A 20,110-nucleotide genomic window follows, 5' to 3' on the forward strand; every position below is an offset into this window, starting at 1 on the left:
ACTTGCTCTTGACGTGTCTTGCGTTCTGAAGAGTTATGACCACACTGACTTTGAGTGATTTAACAGTTTCCAGCTCGCAGTGTTTCTCAAGGACACTTTGGGGATAGAACGCCTTTTTTTCCCGGGGATCTAACCCGTGATCCTTTAATTACAGGGACGTCTCTGGGAGGCCACCCGGCCGCCTTTAGCTCCTCGTGCCGTTCACAGTTCACGAGTCCATAATCCATTGAGGTGTGGGAGGCGCGAGCTTCATTACAAATGAAATGGTGCGTGCACACGGGGGGGGGGGGGAGGAGACGGGAGGGTCACATTAGCAGAGTGGACCTGATATTCTACGCTGTCACTTCTCTGCCCGGAGACGTGCTTGGACTCTGACAGAAAGAGCTCTGGTCTTCACGCTGCAGTAAGTGGACCGACTCTGTTACGAGCGGCGATGACACATGAACCGCAGAATGCCAAAAGTGCAAGAGGATGATTTACCGACAGTCCGACTGTGACCAAGTGCTGTTACGTTTCCATTTGGCCGGTGCCTTCATCCAGAGCGTTTCACGGAGGTTGGGCTCTGACGGTGAGAAGAAGAAGAACCTCTGTCCACATCGTTCGCCTCGAGAAGGTTTCGGGTGATTTGTTCCTTCAGTCGAGAAGAGTCGGACGAGTGAGAAGAGCATAATTTAAACTGAGCTCGTCAGTAGCTCTGTCAACACAAGTAGGAAGCAAACGTTTGATGACACGTGTCCAGAGTCATCGCCAAAAAGATCCTGGAAAGAATAACATGGACCGAGTGAAGCTGGAATTCAACCACTTCCCAGAGAATCACACACTTAACTTCCTAAAGTGTCAGTGTCAGTATCTCATACACTCTGCATCTGCTTGCTGCAGCACTTTATCCTAGTTGGAGTGTGTACAGTAAATAATGCTGACACTGAGTTGAGCATTTACATTTTATGACTGCAGCATTACATCAAATTAACTTTCTCTCTCTTGGAATTCCTCCTGATGTGTTTATATCAACCGGTACAACTCCAGATTTAGGGATGTGAGTAAAGAGAGGACGTATAAGGCCAGCTCCCTTGTGGTTAGAGCAGAAGTTGCAGGGACAGGATTCAGATTTATTTGGGCTTTTCCATTGGAGGATTGAGGAAAGTGGCTCAGTGTGACACAGGTGGAGACACGTGTAAGTTAAAGTAAATACCCTAAAACATGCAGTACTCAATAAAACGTAAATGATTTAAGTTAAAGGAAACACACCCGTCAGGAAAAGTGGAATCAAACTTAAAAATTGTTTTGTTTCTAGAGAGATTCATTTAACTTCTGAGTGTCGAGACCTTTTAGTCCCAACTCCAGAATAATTTACTGAACTTTTATTAAATATTAAATGAGACAACCCTCTGTCTGTGTGTGTGTCACATATCTTGAGAACCGTTCATCTCAGCAGCTTCACAGTTGGTATTTGTATTGTTCAGGACCCAAGGAAATGCTCTGTTGAATTTGGTGGGATTTGGACACGCAATATGTTCAATATGAATAATCTTTGAATCAACATAAGTGACGACAATGGGGAACTTTGAATAAGATATGATAAAAACTTTATTGATCCACACAACGGGGGAAATTCAGTTGTTACAGCAGCAGCAGGTCAGGGTGACGTAGACGAGGGAATAAGAAATATAAAAAAAGGCAATAGAATAAGAAATTAACTTAAAAATGGTGATTATTTACATTATAAACACCTTTCACTGTAGTGGTTTGTATAGAAATGTTATGAAGTCAAGTGCAGTGGCACAGGATGAGGAATAAATCGGTGGACCGGCTCTGTGTGAAGCAGCGGTGGCTCCAGGAGTTCCAGCAGCGGGTCCTTTTGCCGCAGCTCAATTACCGCCGGTCACTTTTTACAGTTTCCAGAGAAACAGCTGCAGCCCGCGTCACCGCAGGCCAAAGCAAACAGCCCGGTCCCGGCTGAGCGGGGGGGGGGGTGCACTCGGTTACTTCAATCCGAGCTGTGCTGGCTGCAGCTCGGAGAGGAGGCGACACCCTTCACGCCTTCAGGCCACTTCTCCACGGGATCTGTGACGAATGAACCTGAGCTTTCACTGGACGTCAAAGCTTCATTTTATAGAAGTTAATTTGTTAAATCAGCGAAGTGACACCGATAACAACTTTTCCACATCTCTATAATGAACAGAATAATCAGCTGGTGGAGGCCGCTGTCAAACCGAACATCCGCACTTCTTCTCCCCCCCCCATGGGCTCATTAGTGTGCTGCTGAAAGCTGCGCCCCACTGCTATACAACATATTTATTATTTAGTATCTTTTTGCCTATTCTTCCTTTTTTTAAAACCCACTCGGCTCGTTGGCATTCTTCAGCAGCCGCTCTGTGATCGAGCTCCGAACTCGGCTTCATGTAGTTCACTCTCCTACTTCACATTCGTTAAAGGAGACGATAAAGGATTGTTAATTTGGTCGAGCTCCAGAAAAGCTGCGGCGTGGTTTGATACTGTTTGGAAGTTGTTCAATTTGCATTTGAGTATTCACAGTGTTTTCATTGTTCCACTTACTGTGTGATCACACGTTATAGTGACGCAACCTCAGGAAGCCTCGTGAAGCTGGAATAAAAAACATCTGCTGAAAAGGTCGATTTCTCTCGGCACCTTTCTGCGTCAGAGAGAACTGAACGTGAACAACATGTAATCACTGACGTCCAGGGGGGCGTTGAAAAGAGAGAAGCACAGATGTGATGTATGGTTTCCTGGTGGAGACAGACAGGTCAGCCCAGACTTCCAGATATGAGGTTTCTAGAAAAGGTATTTTCACGTCTGAGATGTGCAGTGAAGACAGAAGGTATCAGAGCCTCTTGTGTTTTTTTGTGTTTCAGCTTTGGTTTTCGGTTGTTTACATCCAGAGTCGGAGCCCGAGCCGATAAAAACCTGCGTCTACTGCAAAGTCATTTCCCGTTTGAGGAGTGAATGTAGATTTCAGATTAAATCCAGCTGTCAGTGAGTGTTTGTGGTGTTTTTTGACCAGTGGAAAAGAGGCTTCACTTGTCATGTGGTTGCTGATGTTTTGCCGTCGGTGTGTGAAGTCTCTGACCGAGGCCGACACCGTGGATCTCCCTCACCGACTCGGTGCTGTGCAGCCACCTTCACTCTCCTCCTCTTTCAGCCCGGTCTTTAGAAAGCAGCGTTGGATCCCAGCCACGGAAACCGACTCTGCCAAGAACCAACCTGTCGCCGGAGAGAGAAAAAGCAGAAGAGCATCAGAGTGAATGTTCCTGTCTTTTTATGTCGGATGTAGTTCAGGCATCGGTGGATTAATTTACTCTTTCATAGTCGGTGATGACTTGATGCACCTGTCGCAGCTCGAGCCAAGACTCAGGTTCTGCAGCTGAAACAGACACTTGCAGATATTTGCTCACAGAGTAAACGTGTCTGCTCAGGCCTGACGATAACAGTTAACCGTTTACAACCTGAGGGGAAACAATCAGACTCAGCAACATAAACACCAGTGAAGATTATTAGACAGTAAACTTTAATACTGAGTCTTCTTGCCCATAAAGACGCCTCTGCCCAAAACAGGTTTTCCATAAACACTGTGTCTTTCTTTGTGTGTTGTGTCAGGTTTGTTAACATATTTATTTATATATGTTTTATAAGACAATCGTCACCACATCATTGGGCTGCTGTTGTGTCCTAAAATCTCATTAAATCTCATGTATCAAGCCGTTTCTTCTTCATTGCACTTGGTTCCTATAAACACGGTGGAATCAAATCCTCGGTTTCCTGTTAACTCCGAACACGAGCGTCTCGTTTGGTCTTGAATATTTACCTCACTTCACTGTTTTCTTGTAAAAAATGTGTTTTCTCGACAAATCAGTGGTTTTAAAAAAATGTCTCGGGGCAAATCTTCACTGGGAAAAACATTTTCTCTTCAAACACCATCAATGTTTTAAGACTATTTTGTGAGCTCCTTCCCACCCGGGCGCTGCAGAACGCACTGAACTGCAGGAACATCCCTGAAACTTGTTATGAACAACTTGAGATACACAAGCGTGTACGTGCAGGCGTTTACAGAGCGGGTGATGGAGGAGGAGGAGGAGGAGGAGGAGGAGGACGTGTCACGGTTTGTTGAAGGAGATGGACCCAGGATGCAGATGTTATAACAAAAAATTGTATTTAATTTAACAAGAGTCTTTTAACAAGACAATAACAAAGCATAAACACTAACAGGTAACACTGGAGGGAACAAGAACACGAGGATCATAACCCAAGCGACAAGGCGCACGGAGAACACAGAAGATCCGGGACGGGAAAGCTGGACGAGACAGCGAGACAAGACAAACCTTATGCAACAACGAGTAAAGCGAATCGACAAAGGACAAAGGGGAACACAGAGGCTTATATGGAGACACAGGGAAGGCAGGGGTAATTAGCCACTGGTGCAACACATGAGGATTGGGGAAGACAATCACCAAGACAGGAAGTGACACACCCGAGAAGCTGGAACAACACACAAGGAAAGCGAGGCTACAAAATAAAACCGGAAACAGAAAACCCAAAGAGACTGAAATTAACAAACTAAAATGACTGAACATCACAGGAGGAGGAGGAGGAGGAGGAGGAGGAGGAGGAGGAGGAGGAGGAGGAGGAGGAGGAGGAGGAGGAGGAGGAAGAGGAGGAGGAGGATACGTTGGATCGTGACCTGACGGCTGATTTCGGGAAGCGTCCGAGCAGCAGGGAACCTGGACCTACGGGGGGGCGGGAGTTGATGAGTTATTCAACAGCTGCTCGGTGTTCATCAGGCCGATGCTGTGGTCGTACCGCTGGAGCTCCCGGCTGTGAATGTAATTGTGTGCATGTGAAGCTGCAGGAACAGAGCGTGCATGCTCAATCAACTTCCCCTGGATAAATCATATGGAAAGAGATTAGAGCGCCAGCAGAGATGGTATTTGTGTTGCATACATTTTAATTTGTCACCCTCACATTAAGCTGTTGAGTTATGTTGAATAAATGAATTCTAAAATTGAATTTGAAGGGGAAATTAAATACAGAATCTTTATGTAGATTTAAATTAAACTTGTGACAAAATTGACACAGTCAATATGAAGACAGTACACAGGGTCCAAACATGAATGAGATGCTTACAACCAGCATCAAGACAGTAATCAGATGAGAGGACTTTTTATCCTATTAAATATAAATGATGTATCTGACACTGTGACCACAAGTGGCAGCAACAGGATAATAAGACAAAGTGAAGCAGTGGGACAGTAGCACAAGTACATTTAGTATTTAAATCAGTAAACAGACCCAGTCAGTCCAGAGACATGTTTAAAATCGACTAACTTTAGCAAACTTTAGTTACTGGTCATACAAGTGATAACGAGTGTTAAAGGTGTCTTGTATTACCATGTGGTACAAGTGAGTGTCCTCTTAACTTGGAGGGATTTGTTCATGCTCACTTATTTCTATTTAACTCTTATGCTTACTTTGGAATCCTGCTGACAAATAACAGACGCAGGTGAAAACGTCCTCGGCACAGGCGATTAACTTCATCTTAAACTTCCACTTGTTCATTTCTTGCTTTTCCATCACTTCAAGATGACTGAACTCACCGATGATGATACAAATACAACGACAGTGCAGATTTTCAATTGTCACAGTTTATCACGAGTGGTTCGAAGCAGCTTTGCCTGAAATCACTTCAGCTTGAAGCACATTTTCAGGCCGACTGCTCCTCAAGTGTCTGCAGGTGTTGATGCCAACAAGTAAACTGTTCTGACACTTCAGCTGCTTCGTGGTTTGATATATTAACTTGTACGTCTTTAACGTTCCTGCATTACTACTTCAAATATTACCATACGTTTTCCAGGGAATCTTTCTCATAACTTGAATTTAAGAAATAATAGAAATATTTAGTTGGCTGATATTTATGAGTGTGTCCACTTTGGTCTCTGGATTGTTTGTGTTTGTTCTGTCGTGAAAATAACTTGCACGTACTGTTACCGTGGTAACCATGTTTAATGACGAGTGTCAGACGTCATCAAAAAGGTCGACGTGATCTGCTCCGGTTTCATGAACTGAGGCAGTTACAGTTTGTTCTTTCATTGTGTGACGTGTGATTGTCCACATTTCTCATCACAGTCAGTGGTGATTAGTCGATGTTTGTCAGTGGTGATAATAGTAGAAATAGAGTTGGAGTAAAACCCTGAAAATCTGTTGTACGTCCTCGTCAACAACATCATCACCTGTCGTTAAACTTGTAATAATGAAGTGTTTGTTGGATTCGGTGGGAGGTCATTTCACATTTTACTAAATGTGTCACATCCGACTAGACTGAAATTGTTATTGTTTAAATGATAAAACCGGCACCAGTGTGTACATCTCTGTGTGTAATCATGTTTTCTGTGTGTGTGTGTGTGTGTGTGCGTGTGTGTGTGTGTGTTTGGTGTGTGTGTGCGTGTGTGTATGTGATGACTTCTGACTCAGCTGGAGAGGGCAGACAATGACAATGATGACATTCAGTCACACTCACGGCCTTAATTTAGACATGCTGCACTCACAAAGTACAAAGCCGCACTGTGTCGTGCACTGACAGTCGACACATAATTTTTGTATTCATGAAACTGCTAAATTTATCTTTCGCCCGAATAAAACCTTTTCCCTGTTCTTCTTATTTTAGAAGCCATAAAAACGTCAAATTTGATGCAGAGCAAAGTATAAATACGTTTTTAATTGTCTCCTCTTTCACAAACGTCCTCTGACCTATAACTCATCTGATTTGTGTCATGAAAGTAACAAGGCTCTCTCTCCTTTTGTTGCATCTCAGGCGATGAATGGAATAATTCGGGCTGTGGGGTTACTGTCGGGTGAATGTCAGCGTTGAACCGTTTCTCATCGTGACTTCCTCTCCCCAGATGGCCTCATTGATTTATCCATTTCCACGCATCCTCACAGGGAATCTGAAATATGCCGCCGCAAACACACCATGAAAACATCCCTAAATAACCAAGGGCATATGGTTCTCTTAGTTTTTATGTGTCACACTTCTTTCTGGACACATTTGTCTCATCACCTGCCCACCGCGATGGACAGATATGCTCATAATTACACCTCAGGACGGCTTTGAAAAGCCCCAGCATGCCCTGCTTCTCCTGCGTGTTTTCTCTTCCTCTGCCAGGATTCGGCTACAGCTCCAGTCTGTGACGAGGGCAGAGGATGATGCCGCAGTACATTGGCACCACTACAGGGGGAGCAGCTCATATTCTGCTTCATAATCAAACGGAGTTCATTGTTGCAGAAGAGGCCAGAGACACGTTGGCGCCGTGATGACATGAGTGAGGGAAAAATATGTTGCTTGATACAAACTCTTGTTCCGACTCCTATGTTTGATTTTTCCCTCTTCAATTCCAATTTCAACCTTTTTATCATGGTCATGTGACCAGGCACAGGCTCAATGCTTTGTCATACAAATACAGAAAGCCACCTTTATTATCTAGAACACAAATTAATAAATCTAGGACTACATGTGCAGCTGAAACTGAAGTTTGCAGATGTCACTCCTTGTGGAGATTAAAGCAAATTGCTCTATAGCTACCAATTGTACCCAAACTCATCAGAAAAAACACTTGAAGTCAACACTTGAAGAAACATCAGTGGGATAAGAATTATTTTTATTATAAGGATTATTAGCTGGGACTTATGACCTATACCGCTGCCAGCCACCCGGTGGTGATCAAGACGCTTTGGCTTCACTTGGGGGAGCGGTCATGTCGTCCATGCTTTTATAGTTTATGATAAAACATTTAAGAAGGAAGTGATTCTGGAAGAGACACATACATGCAATAGGTGTCAAATAGGAGAGAGATGAAATACTCACAAAATACATGTTGGAGAAAAGAGTTAATATTAGGTGAGAAACTACAAAAATATATGAATGAAGACAGATTTTCAGAAAATTCCATAACTTCAAACATATTCACATCTTAGTTGCATAAAAGTTTTTATTAGAATATATAAAGGAAAGTTGAAGATGCGGTGCAGTAAACATTAACAACCAAGCTGCATATTTTAATTACAGACTTCACTGTTCACGCTCCTCACAGAATTCTGTCTGCTGAGGCTGTCACACCTGAGAACCCTGATCCTGGACATGAGAGGAGACGTGCTGCGCTTCCTCCGACTCACATCTCGTATCTCTGCTCACAAACAATAGCTCCCCTGCTTTTAAAGGCCATAACGCACAGCAAATGTTTTGTGACAGTGTGGCTTTGTAATATTTCCCACAGCGGGGACAGAATTTGCAAATGGGACGGAATCAGTGTGACGGCTGAGGGAAGAGCCATCAGTCCAGAGCTTCAGTCGACGCACCACAGGGTTCGGCTTCTGCCACGGTTCAGCCCGAGGGAAGGCAGAGTCAAATGTAATGAACTAAACGGAGCAATGCAACATTAACAATATATTAACAAAATGTAAGATAGCATAGGTTTGAAAAGAACAAGACCAGAACAAGTTTGAGGCCAAAATATGAATCAACAGTAAACACCAGGATGTAGAAAACTTCAGAATTCAGAAATGCTGATTACTTCTGCGATATACTGTCACTTTTTATTGCTGGACGGGGGCAAAGATTTTTTATAAACAGTTTATGCTGCAGAGCGACATTGGAAAACATTGTGTTCATCCTACCTGGTTTATGGTGGATATTTTATTTACACGTTTAATGTTGGCTTTTGAATAATCTTCAAACCCAAGTTCACAACCTTTCAAAATAAAAAGCTCTGTAATTTAGCTGCTTATGAAGCATTGCCGTAACAAAACAAACACTGTGCTTTTACTTTGAAGGCTACTTGCTAAAGAGGAAGTGAATGTATGACTGTTGAGTTGAATCTAGACATTTTCTCTTCCTCGTTTACATTGTGAGGTTTTAAACCTTTTACCTGATTTCTCAGAGAATAATTAGTAGAATCTGAGAGACAGTGAACAGTGGTTTCATGAGGGGACTGTTGGTCGAGATGTGACTTCTCCTGGAAGCTGAATGTTCATTACAACCTTCAGCTTGATGTATTTTATATAATTGTAAATTCCATATACCGACGGACTGGCTGCACTTCTGAATCATGTGAGATACTGTAGATCTGGATTCCCAGTGTATGTTTATATTCTGTGATTTGCAGTTGTGCATCAACGGATTCTTCCCTTGCTTTGCAACAGAGTGGAGGAAGGGTCAAATTGATCTATCAAGGTCGTGCACTACAAACTCTCTGCACATCTCAGCCACATTAACACTACAGAGAATAACTGAGCATGAATGTGGTGATTACATGCAGGTATTTTATTCAGGAATGAGTCAAAGTGGAATTTAACACTGTGGCTTGAATACCAAAGTGAATCAAAGAATCCGAGTTATGTGGGAATAAGACAAAAGCTGATCAATGAAACCTGAAGTGAAGGAATCTACGTTGTACCTTCGTCAAGTGGATGTCGGGCTTCAGGCTTCCTCCTGAACGCCAAAGATATACAACACGAGAGGAAGAGAGGAGCGCCGGATCCCAAGTGAACGCAGGAAGACAAAACATCAGTTCATCATTGTGCACCGAGCATCAGGAAAAACAGCAGGACAGATTGTAGAGTTTAACAAAACTAGTCTTTACTTAAAATGTGCACATGTAGAGGAAATAGAGACGAGTGAAAGGAGAGCACGTCCGACAGCATTTGGAAGCTTAAAAGCTTAAAACAACTGAAGTGCCCTTGGGCAATATACTGAACCCTGAATGAATGTGTGTGTTCTTCTGCAGCAGTGGAAATGACAGTTCAGAATCCATTTTTAAATTTCAATTTCTCACCTCCAGTGTAGAGACGTGACCATAGAAGGTCAGCAGGTTCCATTTCAGGATGTATTTGACGAACAGGAAGCTTTTGTCAGTTGCGGCAACATTTTGTGCTCAAACAAATATAATATTATAACATTAAAGGTTCAGTATGTAGAATGTAGTGACATCTAGTGGTGAAGTGTAGTGTTGCGGCTTAATAACCCCCCACTTCCAAAAATGAGAGAGAATCTGTGTTATACTTTAGTTTGTCCAGTTTGAGCTACTGTAAAAGAAACATGGCAGCCTCCGTAGAGAGGACCCGCTCCTGATGTAAATATAAAGTATTTCAATATAAAGTACGTGAATATAAAGTATTTTAATATAAAAGGTTCATTCTAGGGTAAAGAAAACAACAATTTGTGTAATTTAGATGAAACACACTAGTGAAAACATCACTGGGATTATTTAATATTCAGTTTCTTCCATTTGATCCTTTCACCTAAATCTGACACACTGAACCTTTAAGTTCTTGCCAAGTACATAATATGTGCGAAGGAAGACAACAGCAGAGAAGGAGTCAGGTCCGAGGTTTGGATTCGTACCCTGGCGGATATCCAGCGCATCTCCTGAGCACTTCCTGCCGCCTTGCTCAAGGGCAAACTGGCTGCAGGTGCACGTGGGACGGCACAACAATCGATTCATATCTCCAAAAACAGGTTTTCTATGAAGGTTATTCAAGTTCAACTCAGGCTTCCTCCTCACTCCAGCATCCCCTGAATTACAGCGTGTGCCAAAAACGAAGGCGTATTGATCCACACCTCGACCCTTTAGAATCTAATGTCCCCCCGCCTGCTGTGGATTGGATCCTTCCAGAGACCGAGCTGGGTATCGACTTAAAAAGAGCCGTCTCGCCCCTTAAACCACTGGTGATGCTGATGTCATAAGTCAGAGGAGCACGTGGGACAGGCTCCTGCTGGGAATGGCCATGGAAGAGCGGAGGAATCAGACAATCGGCTGATAAGACGTGTTAATGCATACAGATGAACGCCATGTTTTGACACATGCAGAGAGAAATTAGAGGGAGAGAATGCATGAGAGCAATGTGGGAGGCGTCCTGCTGCAAGTCGCCATTTCACTGGGTCTCCAGGACGTGATGGAGGCGTTCTGTGGTCCCTTCATCGACCGGCGACGGAGCTGAATCAGATGGAACAACTTCCAAGGCCACAGCTTGTAGACAGAAGCTTTCAGAGCGGCCGAGGCGATGAAAGCACGGTTACATGATCGAGTCTCAAGGCCCGACGGCAGCACAACACTCTGCTCTGTGTCTTTCTTCAACTCCACAGTTTAACTCGCGTACACTCAGCCTTTACCCTTGTTCAGGATTACACAACAATATCCAGTTGATGCTTTTCAATCTTCACAAACTCTGCCTGGTGACAAACCTGCAGAGCAGCTTTTACCTGACTACAAACTAAACTTTAACATATATGTCGTACAAATTTGGTGCATCGAGACAAGAAGGTACCAGACGTTCTCTGGACTTCTTCCTTTCACATACAAGCTACACAGCATCAGATTTCCATAGTGGTTCAGATGAGCAGTGGCGCCTGAGAAGAAGAAGAAATTGTTCACAGGTTTTCTCACTTCTGTTACATTGAAGATTTCCATCTGATGTCTGAATTTTCTCTGTCGTTTTCTATTAAACATAAGATGAATTACCCAGCATTTAAACTCATACTCATTTTAAGTGCTGTAAAATGATTCAATTTTGAATTGTTTTACCATTTATTGCACAGGAGTGAATTCAGTTTTATTATAAACTATGTTATTGGCCTTGGAGAACAGATCCTGCTCCTACAGAAAAAAACTAAATACCAAACAGAAGGTTGCATCTAAGGTTGTGCAGCTTCAGAAACAGTGCAGAATCCCAGGTTCCGTAAGTGTCAGTCTTTTTTACACACTTGTCTGCATCTCGTCCAACTGGGGACCAGCAGCTTCTTCTTCTTTCCTCCCGACATGTTCATCCGTGCAGGTACACGTGCACAGCGGCGTGCACGGCCTCCAGGGCGACACGCACGCACGCAACAACAACAACACAAATGCAGAGAAAAGACACGCACGCGTCTCCATCCAGTGCACCACAGCTGTCCATCACACTCCAGATGTTTCCTGGGGTCTTATAATAGAATAATAAAAACCCTGGATCCTCATGTTCTCTCCCGCACGCAGCTGATCATCACACGCACGCAGCTGATGTTGCAGGAAGATACACGTCTCATTCATTACGCAACTTTGCAACACACATAAAAATCAAGCGACACAAAACACTGAAGAGCAAGTTCAACTCAATTATCATCCGAGCGTTGTTTAACTCACCGATGAGCGCCAGCTGCAGGAAGTACAGTCCGAGGAAGTCCATAACGGAGCGAGGCATGATTCAATCCTGGGCGATGGATGGTGATGATGATGAAGATGATGATGGTGATGAAGATGATGAAGGTGATGATGATGGTGATGATGATGTGCGAGAATAAAAAAAAAAATCCCTCAGTCGCTTCAAACTGGTTCCGATCGCAGGTTATTTCTCAGGAGATGGATCCGGATCAGTCAAACTTTTTGTCGGAACCGGATCAAAGCCCCTGGTTCCGAGGGGGGTGGAGGGGGGAGGGGGGAGGGGGGGAGAAGGAGAAAGAAAAAAGCTGCTCGTTCCTTATTACGGGGAGTAAATGTTGAGCATCCGCGGCTGTTCCATCAGTCCGCTGCCTCTCCTCCGCTGCGCCTCCTCCACCTGCACCGGCTCTGCACATTGCGCATGAATCACCAGGGGGGGGGGGTGGCTGCTCTCTCTCTCTCTCTCTCTCTCTCTCTCTCTCTCTCTCTCTCTCTCTCTCTCTCTCTCTCTCTCTCTCTCTCTCTCTCACCATCTCTCTCTCTCTCTCTCTCTCTCTCTCTCTCTCTCTATCTCTCTCTCTCTCACCATCTCTCTCTCTCTCTCTCTCCCTCCCTTCCTCGACAACTCAAACTGACTATTAAAGTCTCTGTTCTCTCTCTCTCTCTCTCTCTCTCTCTCTCTCTCTCTCTCTCTCTCTCTCTCTCTCTCTCTCTCTCTCTCTCTCTCTCTCTCTCACTCTCACTCGCGTGCCCGCTGTCTCTTTTTATTTTCCCAAAAAGACGGCCCAAATGGGCAGAATTAATAATGAAGATATTAAATAAAACAAAAGAGCGAGAAACAAATACTTTGTAATGAGAAAAATAAATTGGCATAATAGCCGAAACAATTGATTGCAATAACAGTCAACTTTACCACGTTCGCTGGTTGAGAAACAATTTCTTAGGAGAGCTCTAAGACTTTCGTCTATCATCCAGTAGCAGTTCTCCCGACAGAATGATTAGACACAGAGATGCAGTACAACTACAAACTGCATTTTAATTTGGTTTTCAATTCTAAAGCACTGAAAATCAACCGTTTTGTTGTTTTTTACAAAGATTTTTCTAGATTTGTTTTAGGTTTTTAAATAAAACCAACATGCAAAACTTACTTTCTAGTCAGAATGGTGGTCCCTGGGACAAAACCAGTTGAAAACCCCTCCTCTAGAGTCCATTTTGATCGTCTTCTCGGCTCCGCCAGGGCCGATACGAGGACCTCACTAAACCATCCAATGGAGAGTAGCGATGTGTGTGGGCAGGGACTTAATCAACACAAGCACATTCCCATCCATTTATTCCCTTTAGAATTATCCAGGTGCTCATGCAGGAGTACATTATATACATTATATGGACATTGTTGTTATACTTTTTCAGTCAGTTTAAATAAATCTTGAGGGGAAACAAGTCACTTTCAGGTAAGATATCTGTACTTTTACTCAAGTATGGCTTTAAAGTACTTTATACACCACTGGCCACAGGCCAGTACAACCTTGCCCACAGATCTTAGAAAATTACTAACCAGCTTCTGATCTGCATCTGATACCTCATTTTTAGTTATTTTTGTCATGTGTTGATCCATTGTATTGCTTAAAAAGGCTACTGTTTAAGCACTTTATTTGTTGCACTTTTTTGTTTAATGGAACATGTGGTGGGAGGCTTTGAATAATGAAAAATATTTCTCCCTAACTAATCTTGTGTAATTTTTTGCTGCACATAAATCATTAACTGCTCTTAAGAATACAGTTATTAACAATATAGGTTAGGTTTCAGTTAAGAATTAGTTGAATACCATTGTAATCAAAATGTCAATCAACCTTGGTCAAATCTTAAACACATGTCTATTAATTAGGCTATATTGTGGTACATAGACAGTCATTGAGGCACATCAATAGTTTTCTGGTTGAATGTTCAGCTCAAGTCTAGAAGGCCCTACAAGTCATGATCAGATGAACATGAATCAGAATAAGTTCAGGTATTGCACATCTTTAGCATACCACCCAAAAATCCACTAGAATGCAGGAAATAACATCTACTTAAACCAACATTTCCTGGGGGTGGACCTTCAGCTATGTCTTTGCTTCACAGAATGTAACCAATGTTGTACATCTCCAGTCAGACGCCCCTATCAACGACTCTGGGCCCCACAAACCACCAGAATCGGAACATGGGTACAACGCCAAATTAATTTGAATTCCCTGATATTTGAGCCACCGACGTGTGTGGCTGCGTGCGCGGCAAGCTCTGAGTATGTCAGCTGTGGTGGGTAAGATAATTAGTGAGTTAGTTGGTTATATAGTTAGTTAGTCTGTTAGTGAATTAGCGAGTGAGCTAGTTAGTGTGCTGGTCAGTTAGTTAGTTTGTTAGCTGGGGGTGGGTAAGTTAATTAGTGAGTTTGTTGGTTATATAGTTAGTCTGTTAGTGAGTGAATAAGTTAGTTGGTTATCTGGTTAGTCTGTTAGTGAGTGAGTTACTTAGTTATTTAGTGAGTTGATTATATATTTAGTTGGTTCATTAGTTAGCATATGACACTGCCAACAGGTTGAGATCAGCAGGATTTTCTTCTACTTGATTGTTTCCATACTCATGTAAATTTGCTCCAATTAAAACTTAGACTTAAGTTAAATTGATTTATTTCACAAAGTGTTGAAACTCAAAGAAACAGAAACTTTGTGACTGTCTAAACTCTCGTGTGTTGGTCGGTTAGTGGCAGAAGCTGAATCTACAGTTTGAACACAAACTAAAACATGATAATATATGAATGTACAATTTAAAACCGTCCTTTAATCCCTCAAACGCAGACTCTGCATCCCTCTCGTGGTGTTAAAGTCATTTAGTGACGTTTATCTCGAGGAACCTTTACCTCTTCTCAACAGAAATCTGATCTGTTAACCAGGATACCTACAGGTTAGGAATTATGGGATGTCCTTCAAGAGTTTGCCACTAATGAATCAGACGAACCTCTTACTTTGCTTTAGGAGTTTATTATAACACACATGCAGACAAACCAGTAAGTGAGAGGGTAAAGTAAAGTAAGTAGGGTCTCTGGGGGTCTGACGGTGAGGGGAGATCCTTTCTACACCTTTCAGCCACATGGCTTCAGGAGAAAACACATCACACACAATATTAAAAGTTTGAGAAGAAGCAAATTTCACAGGCAGGTCAAACCTTCCCATTTCTCACATTTAGGCCTGAGGCGTTGAAGATCGACTTCTTTCCTCTGCATGTCGTGCATTTCGAACATTTCTGCTTTTTCAGAAAATCACAAACTTGTTGCAATTTCGAAGATTGTGAAAGAGCAGCAGCAGCAGCGTGATGATGCAATCCGCCGCTCGTCTGTCTGCTTCCTGCTGATCCTCCGAGGCTCCACTATGTAGAAAGCATCAGATGGACCGGAGGAGCTTGTCAATCTTCTCTGCAGTCGTCTAGTTTGTTTTCAGGCTCCTTCCTCTCTTTCCTCCCACATGACAAACTGTAACTGCTCGTTATCGCGGTGAAAGGACAATGCTCCGTCTCCGAGCGGAGGAAGAGAATGACGATACCTGTCGTGCTGCTTGACGACAATTTGATTTGTATATATTTACCTTTGCAGAGGAGGTGTTGTTTTCCATTCGTTTGTTTGGGATCATGCAAAAACTAGAGAACAGATTTCCACAAAGCTTGGTGGAAGGTTGCTGGTGGAAATACAAACAGAGACGGGATCCAGGAATTCTTTTAGAACTTTTTAAAACTGATGTTTTTTGCTTTTTATGGGACATTTTCAAGCTTTTCCCAGGAAATAATTAATGGATCTTGATGAAAAATCGAACCTACCTGGCTGAGACATGAGTGACATTCTAGTTCATGTATGAACAAACTATTAACACATGAAGGAAACAAATGATTTTACAGTTGTTCTCATTTCAGTTGGTCTAATAAGGCCTGAAACGCTTCCTTACATTTCAATTAGCTCATGCTTTTATCCAAAGAGACTTACAATAAGCTTCAATGATTAGATAGTTAACAGAAAACTGTCTCATCATATTCAAAATCAGAATTCTTTTTTTTTTTATTTGCCAAGTATATTTGCACATACAGGAAATTGCCTTGGTGTGGTTGGTGCACTGTACATAAATAACAATCAGACATTAAATAGTTTCTCTCTCTCTCTCTCTCTCTCTCTCTCTCTCTCTCTCTCTCTCTCTCTCTCTCTCTCTCTCTCTCTCTCTCTCTCTCTCTCTCTCTCTCTCTCTCTCTCTCTCTCTCTCTCTCTCTCTCTCTCTCTCAGGCAGGTGAGGAGCGCGGTGTCTCTATCCCGCGAGGCCTCGGGGGGGCGGCCGCCGGGTGAGGCGCTGCCCGGGGACGAGGCCCTGGCCCTGCAGGACGCCAGCAGCGGCGTGGTGCGTCTGCGAGCCGGCGACCCGTTCTCTGAGGAGATGAGCGCTCTGTGGCTGGGGGTCCAGAGTCTGGGCTTCACGCTGGTGTGCGAGCCTCACGAGAACCTGCTGCTGGCCGAGGGAACCCTCCGGACCCTGACCCGACACTGCCTGGAGCACCTGCACATGCTGGGCCCGGGCAGCGAGGTGAGGACACTGTGGTGAGAGGAGGCACCAAAGGGTTAAAGGAGGTTTATTCAATCATTTCAAATAACATTTAACCTTTTGAAAATACTCTGTCCCACCTGTGGGAGGCTCTGGCCTTGGTTGTGCTGCTTCAGTCGTGTTTCTTGTCTGTACCAGACTCGTCCTCCCACAACCTTGACAAATCAGACCTTGTTTGAAAGCTCCTGATTCTGTCTGTGCAAAGAAAGATAGTCTGAAAAAATAAGGAAAGCTAAATTTCTACCATGTTTGTGCCTCTTCTGTACATTTTAAAAGATCCGTCTCTGGGTTAAAACCTCAGGAAGAAAGTGGTACTTGGAATATGTGTTTTTACAAAAAATGTTCTTGTCTCATTTGTGTTCAATGACAAATAAACCCACTGTATCTGCAGCACGGCCTCTTCACAGGCCTCATTAGACTGAGATCAGTTCACTTCACCTCTGCAGAAACAAGCTCTGCCGGCCTCATTCCCAACTGTAGCAACTCATTACACCTTATGGAAGCCGCAGTGAAAAGCACAAGGCAACTGTAGTGACACAAGATCGCAGCCGAACAGATTTTCATGACCACCTGTAACTAACAGTGATGATTACTGAGTCCGCATGGGGTCGTCACTAGGGTTGCAAAGGGGCGGAAAGTTTCCGGTAAAATTCCGGAAACTTTCCATGAGAAGTTTGTCTCTGGAATTTTGGGAATTTTGAAAAAAAAAAAAAACTACGCAAATTAAACGCTGAGCAATAAAAACATCATTCAAAACTCTATTTTAAAGATGTATGGAATGCAGCACACGCTGGATTTTGAATTTCAACCCTCCACTGTGCATTCTTCCATCACATGCACAGATAACTCCCAGCATCCTTCACTCTACAGCAGGGCTATTGAGGCCTGCTGTAGTGTGCAGGACTAGTCAGGTAAGTTCAGATGATATCACTGGGGAAAATATATTAGCATGCTGATTGAGGATTGTTCATCTGTTCATCTAGTCTATTTCTATTAATTTATCCATCAATTGTAAAATATGTTTACAGACGATTCCAATTGTTTGGCTAACTATTTATATCTCTGGCATTGCATTAGTGTTTTTTTACAAACTTTTTTCTCATCTTATTCTACAGAACAATCCCACGTGCACTCTCTCATGTGTGGAGACATTTCACCCCATCCAATGTAGAAGGAAAGGCTGTGTACATTTGCAACTACTGTGCAAAGACCTATGTTAAGAATGACACAACGATGCAGAAGCATATAGTCAAGTGCCCAAAGTTTCCTCAGGGCTCAAATCAGCCTTTAACAAAACAAAATGTTTATAATTATGTCTGTATATGACAAGGTAAATACAGTTAGTATAAATTACCCACAACATTTCCAGTTTATTCCCGTTAATTCCCGTATATTCCCGTTAATTCCCATGGAAAGTTTCCAACTTTGAATATTCCCGGAATTTTGCAACCCTAGTCGTCACTAACGGCAACTCTCCCTCCAGGTGCTGCTGAGGAGCAACCGCATCGACGCCCTGCTCAGCCGCCTCCTTCCTCACGGCCAGCTCCTCTTCCTCAACCACCGCTTCGCCCAGAGTCTGGAGAAGGACGTCGCAGCCTACATGGCCAAGTGACCCCCCGGGACCCATCGAGGCTCCGCCCACCTGACGTCCAGGGCGAGCTGCGTCCGTGCGAGCTCTCAAACAAACAAGTCAACTCTCGTTTACCTCCGGTGACACTTCTGCGTCGGTGGAAGAAGCACGGACGACTGGCAGCTGCTGGTTCAGATAACAGGAGGTGGTAAACACACAGAGTGGTAAACATTTCCCCCTCAGCCACTCGCAGCTCACTCCTGACTGTTTACTGTGTGGGAGGCTTCAGTTCAAATCCTGTTTGTCAAATCGAGGAGTGGAAAGGAGAATGTGTCAGATTAAAGAGTGCGGCTGAAGAGGCCAGTTAAGACCTACTCACCCGCACCAGAGACGGACACTTATCTAATTCCCCGCACTTCAAATGTCAACGCGTGACCTTGGATCACCAAGACTTCACCTGCTCTTTTCGACAGTTCTCCGAGTATAAAAGAATCTTGAGAGTGCTCTGTCGGCGAGTCGTGACTTCCAGCCGAGCGGAGCTGTTCCAGGAGAGTGGGAGGAAACCGGAGCCAAACAGCCGAAAGACTAAATCAAAGCCAAACCAGTTTAACATCATTCTTTGAACCAAATATGTCAGAATCCTTGAGACAGCGAGGACAAAGGGAGAAAGACGGGCGATGACATGAAATATTTTTAAAAACACAATGGATGAATGAGGACATGTTGGCAAGAAGAACAAACATGCAGACGTTCAGACAACAAATAACAAATCTATTCCCATATCTGAACATCTGTTGTACCTCTGACAGCACCCCCCCCCCCCCCCCTTCTCCTGCTCCCATTAAATTATCTTAAACCCTCAGTTTCTGTGTTGGCAACCAAATCCAAAACTAAACATGTGGGATTTCAAGGAGAGGAAATCTGTCTGGATGCCAGGATCAGTTGCTTTGATTGTTTCCTCTTTTTTTTTTTTCTGTATTAAAGAATTGAACTCATTTCTAGTCTTACCCAGGGCGTACTCTGTGAAGCTCCAGCACACAGGACGTGTTTTCCAAAAAACAAGGCTCAGGGGATTGAAGATTAAAGTGATGAATCACACAAAAAGGATTTAGAGGTTGTGTTGCTCCCATGGGGTAAAAAAAACAACACAACACAACATCAGCCAGATAAAAACATCTGCAAACTGAAAAACAAGTCAGGTGAACAGGTTCTACTGTAAGACCAGCAGAGGGCGACACTGATCCTATTATAAAGTGTGTTTGTGTGATTTTATTAAATGTATATATGGAATGTCTGAGATGTAATTCTTGATTTATTGCACAGTGTATTGCCAAAAGTATGTGGACACCCCCACCTTTACATGTCTGTGTGCGTTTTGGGATGTTTTTATGTGGCACTAGTTCTAATGGGGATATAAAATAATGGTTAATTAAATTAGTTGCCATGTTTGTTTTATACTTTCATACTTGAAGTCGTTATTTATATTTTGAATCAGCCGTTTAAGTGATAAAGATTCAGGTACAATTATTCCTTTCCATTATAGAGGAGGAAAATGTAAATTTAAAAACTCAAATCAATAAATAATCCAATTAAACTAGAGAAAATAAGTGATTGGTTATTCATTAGGTATAATTACCTTTCTTGCAGTGGCTTTCAGAAGTAACCTGGCTGCAGAGATAACATTTTAAAGGTTTTAGCAAGAGTACAAGCAATGAATCCTTCTCCAGAAA

At 43.2% G+C, this 20,110-nt stretch overlaps 1 protein-coding gene across 1 annotated transcript in view; it reads left to right on the plus strand.

The window, feature by feature from the left end:
* LOC133015050 (AP-5 complex subunit sigma-1-like) overlaps positions 1–19,846 on the plus strand; it is a 33,958-nt gene extending 14,112 nt beyond the window's left edge. The window contains exons 5-7 of the mRNA XM_061082186.1: positions 14,346–14,401; positions 16,498–16,792; positions 18,294–19,846. Coding sequence (XP_060938169.1) covers positions 14,346–14,401; positions 16,498–16,792; positions 18,294–18,422 — 480 coding nt within the window. The 3' untranslated portion in view covers positions 18,423–19,846. The remainder of the gene's footprint in view (positions 1–14,345; positions 14,402–16,497; positions 16,793–18,293) is intronic.
* The last annotated feature ends 264 nt before the right edge of the window (positions 19,847–20,110 follow it).

The sequence above is a fragment of the Limanda limanda genome, chromosome 12 (assembly GCF_963576545.1).
Source record: "Limanda limanda chromosome 12, fLimLim1.1, whole genome shotgun sequence".
In the NCBI taxonomy this organism is placed as follows: domain Eukaryota; kingdom Metazoa; phylum Chordata; class Actinopteri; order Pleuronectiformes; family Pleuronectidae; genus Limanda; species Limanda limanda.